A 15,243-nucleotide genomic window follows, 5' to 3' on the forward strand; every position below is an offset into this window, starting at 1 on the left:
ACTCTGTTCCAAGAACACCCATGGATGTAAAGAGAAACTTGCTAACAATTTGCATTGGTCTGCCTCTGAAGAAGGAGATGGAGAAGAGAAAAGAGGGAGAAAGAAAAAAATGACAAGAATCACCTAGGTCACATAGCATGCTGAAAGCGACTTATATCGCATGTCATTTCTGAGCTTGGTAAAATCTTTGGGAATGCTGTTGGCCCTGGATTGACCCCTGAAAATCTATTCTAAGGCCAAGTCAATACCAGTATGGAGGACCTTCAGGAAGCCAAAGTCTATTAAGGGCTTGGAATTCATTTGACAGTTGATCCATTGGGTTCTACTATGTCCTTTGAGTTTGTGTTGGAACTAAAAACAGACTAAAACCATCAGAATGGCCCTGAAACTAATTCAGTATGAAATTTTGCCTGTACAATTATGTCAGACCTGTTTGGACTCACATGAGCATCCATGGTTGCCCTCATAACCATGACTGCAATTACAATGAACAAAAAAAAATGGAATAAAATGAAAGAAAAAATAAAAGATTGACAATATCTTGTACAGTCCTGATAAAGATCAGAAAGAATCTCCTGCCTTCAGTTAGCTTCTGTCTAATCTGCAGTTTTTTAATTCTTCTGCCCATATCCTATAAGTCTAGAGAGTTTGGTATTAGTGTAGCAGCTAGACCTGCACTCCTCCCTCATCCTTTCTTCTGCTGTAGGTCCTTAACTTCAAAATAAAGAAACAGAGATGATGTCCTATCTTCCATGTACCTGCTCTTGCCTTATTTTCCTCAGCTGCAGTACCAGCCATTCAATCATCAAGCACCAATAATTTGTCGGGTGCTGGGCTAAGCATAAGATAAAAGCAAAATAGTTTTTGCCCTCTAAGAGCTTTTCCTAATGAAAGAGACAACATATATGCATATAAGTATATACAGGTAAGGGCAGGTAGGTCTCAAAGTGGATAGAGCACTAGCCTCAGAGTCAAGAGGACCCAAGTTCAAATCTGGCTCACTTACTAGCTATGTGACCCTGGATGAGTCACTTAACTCTGTGAGCTGGAGAAAGAAATGGCAAACCCCTCCAGTATCTTTGCCAAGAAAATCCCAAATGAGGTCATGAAGAGTCAGACATGACTGAAAGCACTAAATAACGTATAGATAGAGAAAGAGAGATACAGATACAGATTTATATGTATGTATGTATGTGTAAATATGTGCATATGTTATATATATGCATACTATATATGTGTATTTATGTACACACACAATGTAAACATACATATCAAAATTACTATGAGATAGTTGGCATAGGAAACAGATGGGGGACTGAGAACCATAAGATAGAGCACTATGCTGAGAAACAGCAAGTAAGCTATATTGCAGAGTGTGGGAAGAAAACGGATGTGTAAGAAGACTAGAAAAATAGAGACCAGATTGTGAAGAGTTAAATGCCAAAGAAAGAAGTTTATATTTGATTCTGGAAGTCACAGGGAGATACTAGAGTTTACTGAGTAGGGGAATAACATGATCAGCCCTGCACTTAAGGAATATCATTTGTCCACTTCGTGGAGGTTGGATTGGGGTGAGGCCAAACGCATGACCATATGTGGTTAAATTTGGGGAAAAAATAGAGGACAGTGCCCCGAGTCCTGTTTTGGATTAGGTAGGAATTGGGAATCACACTCCAGGATATGGGGTGCCTGCCCCAGTGTACTGTGCCAGAATATTATTCTCTCTCCCTCCTGGAGTAACCATATGTCAAATACCAACAGGGACATCTTATTTTCACTTATTGTACATAATAAACTCTTGGGAACCTCTACCTTGAGCACACCCACTAATCTAGGAGTGTGCCGGAAGGGGAAATGAGAACCTCCCATCCCTGGTGTTGAAAGAACTGCCCTCTCTCCCACTCTCCCAACTTTCCCGGTTACACCCTTTGATACAGATCTGTCTCATTTAATTCAAACAAATCAAGCTTGTTGGAGGCTTGGAAATACTAAGTGGTAATTCCAAGCAACTTACAGAACTTCATGAAGTGCCTCGCACTGACCTCATCCTTCTCAGTGGGCGTTAGTACATGGGCAAGTCTGGCTTTTTGCCACTTGCTTGTGATTCCCTACATGCCCTGGGATGGAGAGGTAATTTGTTTCTTTTTTTTTTTCAGCCTAGTTATGTCACAAATTTTTTCCTATAAAATATCCTTCAAAAAGCTGCTATCCTCAGAGGGCCTCAACATATTTTCCCTGTGAATAACAACAGACAGTAGTGAGACTGGTGTATGAAAAACGCCCAGAAGGCAGCACCACCCTTTCAAGCATAACACTGGTCCCACTATCAGACAGATACTAGATGGTGGAGTTGTCACAAGGATGCTGTACAGTTTAACAGCAGTTTTATGAAACAGGAGATGAAAAATTGATTTGTTGTTGTTGTTGCTGCTGTTTTATGTGCAAGAGACATTAATCGGTTAAACTCTCCTCTGTAACCTGAGTGGCCTCACAAAATAACATCTAAGCTGCACTAAGATCTTACAATGTTAAGAGTTGAAAGGAAACTTAAATATCCATTTAGGGTGCTACCTCCTGAAGGACTTTTCCTGATCTACTGATCTATACACACACACACACACACAAAGACAGAGAGAGACAGAGACAGAGAGAGAGAGAGAGAGAGAGAGAGAGAGAGCTAGTGGTCTTTCTCTCTCCAAAATTTTGTATCTTTTGCATTTACTTCTCAGGTATGTGTGCTAGTCCCCTAAGTGTGTGCTAGCATAACCTAAGTTCCTTAAAGGCAAAAATAATCTTGTATTCCCAAAACCTTTGGATATAGTAAGCAGTTAATAAATGTCTGTTGAGTAAATCCCTGAACTCCTTCATTTTATAGATGTGATACAACAAGACCCACAGAACTGACAAGACTTTCCTAAGGTCCCACCAAGGTAAATAGCAGGACTAAGGTTCAAACCCAAATTCCAGACTGCAAATTCAGTGGGTTTTCTGCTCCTCTATTGGACTGAGTCCCTTTTCTTTTCTGTCTTAAAATTTTTCAGTTTTCATCAACCATCACATGATTTCAAGACTTCGCTCTCTGCAGGGAAGATAAATGGTTTATGTTAATCAATCTAGAACCTTTTACTCCTTTAAAATTAGACAGATAATTATTTCCACTCAGTCTGAAAGGGATGGGGGAGAAGAAGGACAATTGGAAAAATTCGTGAAAAAGAGGTTAGAACATCTGGACAGCAGCATCTCCCTACCATTTTGACACTTTTTTTTTAAGCACACAGTGAGGACACTAAAGATGAGAAACTTGAATGTGCTTTCTCTTTACTCATGACTAAGCAGCCGGGCCTCTTGCCAAACTCAAACAGATGGTCCCAAACTCCGTACCTCCCTCAAACAGGAATTCAGGCTTAAGGACCCCTTGTTTCAAACAGCCCTGCGGGTGGAGAGGAGAGAGAGAAGGGGGGAAAGACGGTTTGGGGGTAGATGGAGTGCGACGGTGCTTTTTTTTTTTTTGTCCTGAAAAAAAGCAACTGGTCTTTTCCTTCCTATTCACTGGTGAGTCTTCAGAGCCCGGACTCCGCCCCGCTAGTCTGAGCACCCAGAGAAAAGCCGGTCCCTACACAGGCGTGCGGGCGCACACACCCCAGCACCGCACCCTAATCGTCCTTCCACCGCTGCTGCTGAGACTGTGGCTGCTGTGTCTGCTTTAGCCAATTACCATAGCAACCCCGGGGTTGCTATTGTAACCGCATTACATTTAGCCTCCCAGCCAATCCCACCCTCCCTCCTTCCCCAGCTGCAGCCAACCGGCTTCTACTTGTCCCTAGACGCGCTCTATATAATCTGCCTTAGCAGCTATAAATATGAGCTTTGCGCGTGAGAACCAGAGAGAAAAGGACCTGGTGGGTTTAAAAAAAAAAAAAAGTCTGGGGAGAGAAAGAGAGGGAGGGAGAGAGAAAGAGAGAGACAGAGTCATTGCAAGAAATCCTGAGCCAGGACCATGCAGTGCGGGCTGCCGCCCCCACCAGGGATGAGCCTCCAGCTGCGGAAACAGTGTCTGTGCCTCAGTTTCTTGCTCCTCCTTCTACTGAACAAGGCAAGTGACGCTTCCTCACTGTACCGTGCAGGGCGCTCCCGCTAGACTCACCCCTACTGAACAGGTCTGTACTCTTTTCTACTCACAGGTCGTTCCAGCTCAGAGTTGTCCATCTCCGTGCTCGGGCCGATGCCCAGCCCAGCCGCCTGCCTGCGCCCCCGGGGTGCCGGCTGTTTTGGACAGATGCTCCTGCTGCCTAGTGTGCGCCCGCCAGCGCGGGGAGAGCTGCTCCGAGCTACTGCCCTGCCAGGAGAGCAGCGGCCTCTACTGTGACCGCAGCGCCGATCCGAGAGCTGAAGTTGGCATCTGCATGGGTAACCCGCGCTCGTCTCGTCTGGAGCTCAGGGCCGGGAGCTGCCAGGGGCCTACTGTAGTTCCTTCTAAGGTCCCCATTCTGACTTGGAAGTTCTTTCAAGTCAGGGTGATAGAGGGGGGCAGACCAAGGGGTGGGAGATAATCAGGGGAAAAGGTAATTGAGAAAGAACTAGGGGGTGGTAATGGGATATGGGTTTACAAGAGGAGATAGAATACGGGGAGAGGGCAAGAGGCTGGTATTACAGGGACTCTTTGAGCAAGGAGAGTGTGGGGCCAAAGAGAACGAGCTAAAAAACCTCCATTACTTGATATACTTGAAGAGAAGTTAGACAGATGATTGACAGCTCAGAGTAGAGTTTAAAGCCGATTAGGACATTTCCTTTTGCAATTTCCAAGGGGAGAAGAGGGGAGGAAAGGATAAAGCCGTGAGTGTGCATGCAAAATAATTATAATAATAAAACAAAGTCCATAAAATTCCCCAAACTGTCATCTAGCCGGTTTGTTTTTACACCTGTATATTACATGTTATTTTTTTAAAAATGCAAAGCCAGCTCCAGATCACCCAGAGAGGTGTATGAAAGCATCATACCAGGTTCTCCTTCACTGTACATAGGACTACAATTTCTCTCCCCAATGCCTCCATAGAATGCAAGGTACTTGAAGGCAAGGCTTTTTTTCCTCTTGGTCTTTCTTTCTCCAACTTCTAGCCCAGTGCCTTAAATGTTTGTTGAATTGAGAGGATGGCAAAGCAAAACAAAACCTACAGAGAAAAAAAAACAGCTCTGAGCTTTGTCAGGGAAAGATGATTGTCCACCAGGAATTAGTTGTAGAAACATACCTCTTTTATGACAGGGCTGTTGAGTCAGCTAACCTAACAGTCTTGAAAATTCAATAAAAACAGATTAATTGTCCACTGTGGTACTCAAGTCACTAGGGCTAGAAGGAGACAAAAGGAAACATCCACTGTCTCCTTCACCCAGAGTAGCAATTGATAGTAGCTGAATCCTAAAGCATCCAGACTTAATTCACTTTATGACCAGTTCATGTCCACAGGGAAAGATGAACTGGTTAATAATTTCTAAACTTGTGCTTCACCAGTACTATAGCAAAGTTGGAAAGGGGGGGTGAAGAATATCCTGCACATTCACCATAGGAAGGAAGCTGAGAGATCAGCTAGTATAACTCCCTTATTCTGTAGCAGAAGAAACTGAGCTCTAGAGAGGTGAATATAGGATCATACTAGCACAGATTTAGAGCCAAAAAGGACTTGAAAGGTAGTCTGTATTTCAACCATAGCCTAGGAAATCCAACCAAAGCACAATTATTGCAGATAAAAATGTCTGTACAATTTGGATACAAACCCAGCTATCAGACATGTCTTAGGAACCTTTTTTTGTCCAGAAATTAGAAAAGGACAAATAGGACATTTTGACCATCTCCAGAAATCCTTATGTAATTATTGTGTTTTTTTCTATTTGTTCTCCCTCCTCCCCCTCTCTTTCACCCATGTCCCTAAATATTTTAGTTCTAGAAGAAGACAATTGTGTGTTTGATGGCATAATTTACCGAAGTGGTGAGACCTTTCAGCCAAGCTGCAAATATCAGTGCACCTGCAGAGATGGGCAAATAGGCTGCATTCCCCGATGCAACCATGACCTGCTCCTTCCTCGCCCTGACTGTCCTTTCCCAAGGAAAGTTGAAGTTCCAGGAGAATGTTGTGAGCAGTGGGTTTGTGACCCAAAGGAAGAAGTAACTTTGGGAGGCCTTGCTCTAGCAGGTGAGAAACTCATTAGGGCTGAAGGTCACTGGACAGGGGCCTCTTTCCACTCTGTGCCTGAACGCTAAAGGCATGCATACTCTGGGGTCCCATAAGAAACATTTCAGGATGAGAATCTGGCCCTCATTTGTTAGAGTTGTGGCTTTGCTTTCCAATTTGCTCTCTCTAAGAATGCTGAATGTCCTTAAAATCCAATCCCAGATACTGTAATGAGCTCACCAGATACCTAAAATGGGAATCTGTTAAATAGCTCTTCTCCTCCATGAGAGCACTTTATAGGCTTCAGAAATTCTTATTTACAGAGGAGTAAACTGAGGCACAAACAGGTAGGGTGGCTTACTCTAAGGTTACCTAGAAAGTAAGTTTCAAAGACAGTATTTGAACCCAAGTCAATAGACTCTAAATCAGGCCAACTTGGCCCTTGGTATTATAAAAGTTCTATAATAATTGAAAAGTAAATATGAAAAGTGAACTGACCCAGGTGTCAAGAAGACCTGTGTCCATATCCACCTCTGACACATTCTAACTATAAGACCCTAGGCAAGTCACTTAACTTCTCAGTTTCCCTGGCAACAAAGAAGGTGCTGACCTGCATTGACAAAGGAAATCCCTCACCAGGAGCTACCTATACTCATAAAATCACAGGCAAAGATACAGATTAAAAATTATTTAAATGCTATACAATAGTTATGTAATTATAATGATATATTACAAAGAATATGTAATATATAGTAGCTTACATGAATAGTCATCCAATTTGATAAGCATCTGTGAAATACTTTGTACGAAATGTGGCACTGTGCTAGGCACTGGAATATCAGTGAAACAGACAAGGAAACGGTCTCTGTCAGTAAGTTAACATTTATTAAGCACCTACTATTTGCCAGGCATTTCCCTAAGTGTTGGGGATGCAAATTCAAAAGCATTCTTTATTCTCAGTGTGTTCACAGTTTAATGGGGGCAACATCGTGCAAACAACTAGGAGAACTACAGGAGAAATCGGAAATAATCAATAGAGAGAGGCACTAAGGCATTAAGGAAGATTGGGAAAGACTTCCTACAGAAATTAGATTTTAGCTGAAACTTGAAGGCAAGTGAAAATGAAGAGGGAGAGTATTCCAGGCATGGGGGACAGCAAAAGAAAATGCCAAAGTTGGGAGATAGAAACCTGCCCTCAAGGAGCTTACATTCTACTGGGGGAATGCAACATGTAAACTGATATATATATAGATGATGATTTGCACTTTGCAGTGGGTTTTCACGTGTATAATCTCACCTGATTCTCACTTTATGCCCCCTCCCCTCCATGATACAAATATAGATCTACCACCAAATGTTCAGATACCCATTTTACAGAAGGTGAAACCAAGTCTAACAAGTCTAAGTGGATTGTTTGAAGTCACAGCTAGTAGGTAGCAGAACTATTTTGGGATTCAAACCCACATCTTCTGATATCATCACAGTGCTTTCCTCCAGGGAAGTATTTTCTCTGCTATACAGGGTGACCTGGTTTTTGGATGGTGATACTCCACTTGCATGTCCTTAAAATAAAGTTTCCTCAGTAAGTAGCCTGGGAAACCTTCATTCCTTTCCATGTTCTACAGAGAAATAACAGTTAATTCAAATCCTACCAGCGATGCATACTGTTCATGTGACCTTGGGCAAGTTCCTTCACCTCTCTGGACCTCAGCTTCCTCATCTGTGAAATGAGGAGAGGACATTGGTCCAAATGAGTTCTGAAGACCATTCCAGATCTCGAACTATTAGCTTAGAATCCTAAACGATATGGGAAGAAATGAAGTCCCAGAGTATTTCCTTGAAGGAGCTTAGCCATTTTCCTTAGCAAGGGAAAGAAATATTGCAGTGTTCTCACTCATCTGGTAGTAGAGATTGCTTTGCAGAAGCCACATGTCAGCCAACAGCTAAAGCTTATTGGGATCACTTAACAATGAGGTCAGTCTTAGTGGGTGTTTTCTCCAGCCGTAGTTACTCATAAGGAACCTACTTTTGACATTTTATCCCTGGGTACCATTAACAAGTGATTTAATAATACCTTACATCTGCGGAGCACTTTAGTTTCTGGTTTTGTTTTTCTCCCAAGACCTTTTCATATAACTTCTCCCATTCTCTCTGTAACAAATCCATGAGACAAAGTGTTCCCTAGCAGATCCAGAGGGCTACACTGAGAGAAGGGAAGCCAGGGAGTCCTGGTTTCAAATTCTGTCTCTGCCACATATTAGCTGTAAGTATTTGTCTTTTATCTGTGTGACCATGAATGAGTCTCTGAAAATGTAAGTTATAGATGACTTGGTAATCTTCATCAGCAGAGGGAATTTCTATGCCAGGAATTCCCTATGTGAATGACATAACAGGTTCAGATGAAGAAAAGAGAAAAACAAATTAAATCTGAAACCTATGATTCAAGCAGGGTATCACTCTTCTCAAAATTTAAAATAACCTGGCACATTGGTTCTAAGTATTTGTTGAACTGAATTAAGTTAATAGAAAGTGAGGCTCAGAAAGGTTATGCTTTGCTCAAGGTCAGTAAAGTCTGTGACAGCACTTGAACTAGAACACGGGCTTTAAGATTCTCTCTGCTGTTTGAGTTTTTATGCCCTTCTTTAGTGGATAAAGAACTAACCTAGAAGACTGAAAGTCCTGGGACTCTGGGCACATTGCTTAACCTCTAGGTAATACAGTGAGACTATAAGTTTTAGAAAAGATGCTGACCTCTATTTATAGAGGAAATTTCCTCAGCTATGAGTTCTCTAAGCCAATATGCCTTCCCTCTGTTAACTATTTCCTGTTTATCCCATGTATATCTTGCTTTGCATAAATTTGGTTGCATGTTGTCTCCCCCATTAGATTGTGAGTTCCTTGAGAGCCTCTTTTTTTTGCATCTTTTTATAAACCGAGGGCTTGAGTACAGTGTCTGGCACACAGTAGGCACTTAAAAAATGGTCATTGACAAATCAAACTTATACATCCATTCCCTATCCTTATCCCGTTCCGTAATTATTTGTGTACATTGGACTGTTACTAAAACTTCGACTGTTGAAGTTCAATTTCACAAATATTTTTGTGGATTAAATTTTCCCACTACATAACACATTCTCAATCTACTCTGACATAAAGCAGGATGATAAAAATACAACCATATTTGCTCTGTAAAATGCTGTTGACTTGACTGTGTGATGAACCTTTTATTTGGAGATGTGAAAATTTTCTTCCAGCTCGTACTGAATTGTACAATGAAAGTTACAAAACAATAAATCATTAACCATGTTTAACAAATAAGGAAACAGAACCACTTAGAAAGGGAATTGGTTTGTCCTAAGTCACATATAATGAGCATAAAAATAGAAGTTTTAATAAACCAAAGAATCTGATTCTGTCCTTTGTGCCAACTGTCACTTCCTACAGGAAGTCCTCCTTGAATCCCTATAGATATCAATGGTTCTGTCCCTTTATTCATAAGTCCTATCCCTAAGAAAAATGTAAGTTTTGTAAGGAAAGACACTATTTTTCATCTTCCCTCCAGCTTCTAGCAGGAACTGCCCCAAGTCCATCTGGGCTTTTTGGCTGCACACACAGGGTAGATACATCAATTCTATTACTTCTGGTGAGGGGGAGGACTATCAGACCTTACCATATTCCCTCTTATTGGATCCTAAGGTCTTCCAGGCCTTACGATCTGCCTTGCCACACACTTTTCTTAATTAATTAGCATGTGAGCTCTTTGAAAGCTGGAGCTATCTTTCATCTTCTCTTTGTTTCCTTTGTACATAGTGAGTGCCTAATAAATGCTTTTTCATTCACTCACTCACTCATTCACTCATTCATTATTGCTTCTCCAATGTCTAACACTGTGTCTTTCCCATTACATGTGCTTAATGATTTCCTGTTGAATTGCTGAATCAGTTCTGCCTAAACTATCACTTCTACAAGTACACTTGTGTTTTCATTATTATTTGTAGGCTTTCATTATTATTTGTATTTCCTCTAGAAAATCAGCAATTAAATCTCAATCTTTCATACGCAAACCTATACCGTAAAACACCAATGGTCACATTACACAGGCACAGATTTGGATTGTTGGTGATGTTCTGGATACAGGAAGTAACCATTTTCTATCTTACCCTTTGTTTTGTTGTTCAGTCATTCATGACCCTATTTTCAATTTTCTTGACAAAGACGCTAGAGTAGTTTGCCATTTCCTTTCACAGATGAGGAAACTGAGGCAAACAGGGTTAAACGATTTGCCCAGGCAGGGTTACACAGCTAGTAAGTGTCTGAGGCCAAATTTGAACTCAGGAAAATGAGTCTTCCTGGCTCCAACCCCACCTTTAGTCTCTATTTCTTGAGTATTTGTTGGAAGGGCCACTTTAAGAACCCTATGTTTTTCCAATAATGTTGATGGTGTGTATCTTTGTCAAAGCTTACAGACAAGAGGCTACACTGGGGATTGGTGTGTCTGACTCAAGCCTCAACTGTATAGAGCAGACTACAGAATGGAGTGCATGTTCTAAGAGCTGTGGGATGGGATTTTCTACTCGGGTCACCAATAGGAATCGCCACTGTGAGATGATGAAGCAGACTCGTCTTTGCATCGTTAGGCCCTGTGAACAAGATGCTGAACATGCCATTGAAAAGGTATGCGCTATTGAGCAGACTTACTGAGAATAGCTCTGAGAGAGTTAGATGGAACCAGTAGATGGGAGAGGACATATCCTTGAAGCCAGAGTAAAATGGTGTTTGCGTAGGGGAGTGGAGGAGAGGACACAAAAGAGCTGGAGGGAGGGATCAAGAAAAACTTGTATCACAGATAAGTAAGGCACCCTATGGCTCAGGCACTGCTGGGAGCCAACATGAGAGAGAAATCAGAAAGGGCAAATGAAGCCAGACTGGTTATCACTGAGATTACCCAGCCATTAATCTTCTCACTTTCTCTTGAGCATTAGAATGTCAACGGATGTAACGTAGCAAGTTCAAAATAGGAACCGAGAGCTCAGAACTAGCTAGATAGCATTTATACAAGACTTTAAGGTTCACAATGTGCTTTATAAACATTATTTCAGTTTATCCTTACAAGAACCCTGGAAAAGACCTGTTATTATTACCCTCATTTTACAGATGAAGAAACAGAGACAGACAGTGGTTAAATGACTTGCCCAGAATCACCCAGCCAGTAAGTGTCTGAGGCTAGAATTGAGGTCAGGTCTTCCTATCTCCAGGACTTGTACCATTTCCACTATACCAACTAGCTGCCACCCATTAGTGCTTCTAAAATCACTGGAGGTTGGAGGGCTAAATGGAGCATTCCATCTCATATCTTGGAAACTTACGATATTCAATTTCAGCTAGGGATATCTCTGCTTTGGTGTAGTAAAATGGATGAGATTATTTCAAGTCCGTCTAAACATTATGATTCTATAATCATCCACATACTGGGAAACGTCAAAAGCAGTATACTCCACCATTTTCGCTAGAGATTTCCCACTTTCACTAGTAGGGACAGGGAAGTATATTGCTGGCCTTGTGCCCTATTTATAATTGCTAGCTAGAAATGAGCTCAGATTAATGCAAGAAAATTTTAATAAAACAATATACTAATACTATAAAATAGTTCTCAAACATTGTGTTCTCAGGACCTCTTTATATTCTTTTTTTTTGAGGGGGGGCTACGCAAAGGGGTCAAGTGACTTGCCCAGGGTCACACAGCTAGTAAGTGTTATGTCTGAGGCTGGATTTGAAATCAGGTCCTCCTAAATCCAAGACCGGTATTCTATCCACTGTGCCACCTAGCTGCCCCAACCCCTTTATATTCTCAAAACTATCGAGGACCCTCAAAGAGCTTATGTCTATATGGGTTATATCTATTGATATTTTGTGGTTGTTCAGTTGGTTTTCAGTCATATCCAACTCTTCATGTCACCTAACTGCCCCTATTTAGCATATTAAAAATTAAAACAAATTATTTTAATTTATTTCATTTAAAATAACAGTAATAAACCCATTACATGTTAACATAAATAACATATGCTTGGTTTAATTGAAGACAACTGTATTCTCATATCTGTTTCTACATTCAATCTTTTGTGATATGTTGTTTTTGTTCAAGTGTATGAAGAAGATCCAGCCTCACACAGACATGCAGTTGGAAAAGGGAGAAATATCTTAATAGGCAAAAGACAACTTAGTAAGATTGTAAAAATACATATCTTTTTTATCTCATGGACCTTTTGAAAGGGGGTTGGGGATTCCCCAGAGGGATTTCAGACTACACTTTGAGAATAGCTGCTAAAAAAAAAAAAACAAACAAAAAAAACCACTTGGTAATGAAAGGGGACTGGGACTGGTTTGTAATGCCCAAAGAGCTAAAATGTAATAGCACTTCAGTTTTTGAAAGATTTCAGTAAACAGATTACTTTAAAAGTCCTTTCAACGTAGTTTTCAAAAATTTGGCTTTATTTATTACTTTCTTTCTCCCAAACTACAGCTATTTTCCATATAGGAAAAATACTCTATGACCAGCAACCAGTTTGGTATCTGGCAACCTTTTTAAAGTTTCACATATTTTCTAGACCAGTGTTTCCCAACTTAAACTATACTGCAGACTAGCAAAATATCTCCATTCCCATCCACTGACTGAGTGGCTTTTAGACGATCAGGAGGCAGGAGAGAGAACTGCAAAAAGAAAAAAGGTACAGAAGGAGGATTATGGAAAAGGTGCTACTTTATTAAGATTACAAGTTTTAAAATGGTAGTGAAAGTTTTATGGACTGGTAAAAAGTTGACATCACTTAAGCTTGGGAAACCCTAAGCTGGATTTCCTGGGGATTCTAGAAATTGACTGCTTACCTCAAGGTGATACTTCATCTCATCTCATCTCTCTCTCTCTCTCTCTCTCTCTCTCTCTCTCTCTCTCTCTCTCTCTCTCTCTCTCTCTCTCTTTCAGAAAGGAAAGAAATGTCTCCGCACTAAGAAATCCCTTAAGGCCATCCACTTACAATATAAGAACTGCAGTAGCACCCAGACATACAAGCCCAGGTACTGTGGCATCTGTACTGATGGCCGGTGCTGCACGCCACACAATACCAAAACCATCCAAGTGGCATTCAGTTGTCCTCAAGGACAAATTGTCAAGAAGCCTATGATGCTCATCAGTACTTGTGCCTGTCACACCAACTGTCCCCAGAGCAATGATGCCTTCCTCCAAGATTTAGAACCCAAGCCTAGAAGAATGAAGATATAAGCTGTGTAGGACAGGCAACATGCTGATGGAGAAAATTTGGGAAGAAGCCAAAACATGACCCATTCATTTGAAGGCAAATGGGCTAAAGATTGGTGACTTTGTTCCCACCTCAGTATGTATGTAACATGTTCTCTGGCATTACTTATAGTTAGCTAGCTTATTTTGCGTTACCCTAAAGGAAGGAGAAATTTAATAAGTAAAGCAAGGAGTCCAAGTAGAATAAAGGTAAGTAAAAAATAAAGTTCAGTGACAAGTTAATTTTCTATGACTCTGTTTAGACAAATTAAAGGCGCTATAATTATGACACACGGCTCTGTATTTTTCTTAATATGCTATACACATTGCATGACGGTATCCTTATGCCTTTGAGTAGAGTGTTTGGTACTTGTCTTATAATGTCTCAAATGATAGGATTATCCCAGAATGACCCCAACCGCATCACTGTAGAACTACATTGTTGTAGAGTCACCTTTTGACTTAAGGGTGCTCTGCTGTTCATCAATCTGCATCCAACATTTAGGAGGCATTTAATAAAAAAACAAGCTTTAAGCTAGCATGAGAGATAGCTCTGATACTGTATTTTTAAGCCAGAACAGAGACTATTCATCCATTTTAATATGTATTGCACAGTAAGAGACATGCAGTGCCTACACTCATAAATTGGGTAGTAAGTCGCTTAGTAGAGTAAGTGATATCTAAAAGCAAGTTAATCTGGCTTTATAGGTCGTAATAAGCCCTGTTGCATTTCAAACTCTTTACAATAAAAAGGAAAAGCAGAATACTCAGCAGGAGAAAACCCTCTCCAACAAAGCTAATGCCACCTTCAAAGAGCTTCCAGTCCTTTCCACACATTCATTTTCTTTGCCATTCTGAAGCATGCTTTAGCTGTCTGTGTTGTTTTTGGGTGTACTTATAACTGAATTCCAGACATGTGAATAAGCAATTGCCATGATGGTGCTATAAAACACCAGAATGGCATGTGATCCCAAATTTGAGATTAATGTAGCTATGGCTTATTAAACTGTATATGACCGACAATAAAATACCCTATAAATAAAATATATGTATAGACGTGTGTATCCCTATGAGGCTGCAAGATAAGCCACACCATTAAACCTGTAAATTCTCTTGTTTTGTGCATTGTTTTCTTGTTATGTTAACAAAGCATTAATGTAAATACAGAAATTGTATATTTTGTAAAATATCCTTTTTATTTTTCTGTATTTGTCAAACATACTAAATAAACAAGTTTTGAAAGTGCATGATTTTGCCAGCATTTATTCAAGGCTCCTGTCATATTTGTATTTTGCAATGTAATAACCAAAACCCTTTGCCAATTTCAGGACTAAATGAATGCCCATTTATCAATTGTACTTGCAGACACAGGCAATGATTCATTGACCTTTGGTTGTATGTTAAAACACTATCTGTTGCTATCAAACAAGATATTTGTAGGTAAGCTTATTGATTCTTTATAAGAAGAGATAAGCAAAGGCTATGGCTTCTTAATGCAAAATTTCCAGATGAAAACTAAAATATATTTTTAATCCAGATATCTTATCCATAAATTAATCAATAGTTAGCAAGCATTTATTAAGCACCCGCTGTGTGCTAGATACTGTGCTAAGCATGGGAATAAGAAGAAAGGCAAACCCAGTCTTTGCCTGCAAGGAGTTTACGTTCTAATGGAGAGACATGAATGAATCAGTAAATAACAAAGTACATATGATATATTTGCAGGGTTGGGGGAAGGTGATCTAAGCTGCTTCATATATATATATATTATAGAGAAAGAGAGTGTAT

General features: G+C 40.4%; 1 protein-coding gene across 1 annotated transcript; it reads left to right on the forward strand.

Moving 5' to 3' along the window:
- The first annotated feature begins 3,880 nt into the window (after positions 1-3,880).
- Positions 3,881-14,700, forward strand: CCN3 (cellular communication network factor 3). The gene is made up of 5 exons (XM_020975547.2): positions 3,881-4,093; positions 4,182-4,407; positions 5,934-6,185; positions 10,624-10,838; positions 13,144-14,700. Exons 1-5 carry the CDS (start codon positions 3,998-4,000, stop codon positions 13,438-13,440), a joined length of 1,086 nt encoding a protein of 361 aa, XP_020831206.1. The 5' UTR covers positions 3,881-3,997; the 3' UTR covers positions 13,441-14,700.
- Positions 14,701-15,243: the final 543 nt, after the last annotated feature.

Source organism: Phascolarctos cinereus, unplaced genomic scaffold (assembly GCF_003287225.1).
Source record: "Phascolarctos cinereus isolate Bilbo 61053 unplaced genomic scaffold, phaCin_HiC Scaffold_4;HRSCAF=312, whole genome shotgun sequence".
Classification (NCBI taxonomy): domain Eukaryota; kingdom Metazoa; phylum Chordata; class Mammalia; order Diprotodontia; family Phascolarctidae; genus Phascolarctos; species Phascolarctos cinereus.

Bases quoted from the DNA above. Each gene is read 5' to 3' on its own strand.
- CCN3 (XM_020975547.2), top strand. From the start codon at position 3,998: ATGCAGTGCGGGCTGCCGCCCCCACCAGGGATGAGCCTCCAGCTGCGG. The intron at 4,094-4,181 runs GCAAGTGACGCT...TTCTACTCACAG, and splicing joins TCCTCCTTCTACTGAACAAG to GTCGTTCCAGCTCAGAGTTG. The intron at 10,839-13,143 runs GTATGCGCTATT...TCTCTCTTTCAG, and splicing joins CTGAACATGCCATTGAAAAG to AAAGGAAAGAAATGTCTCCG.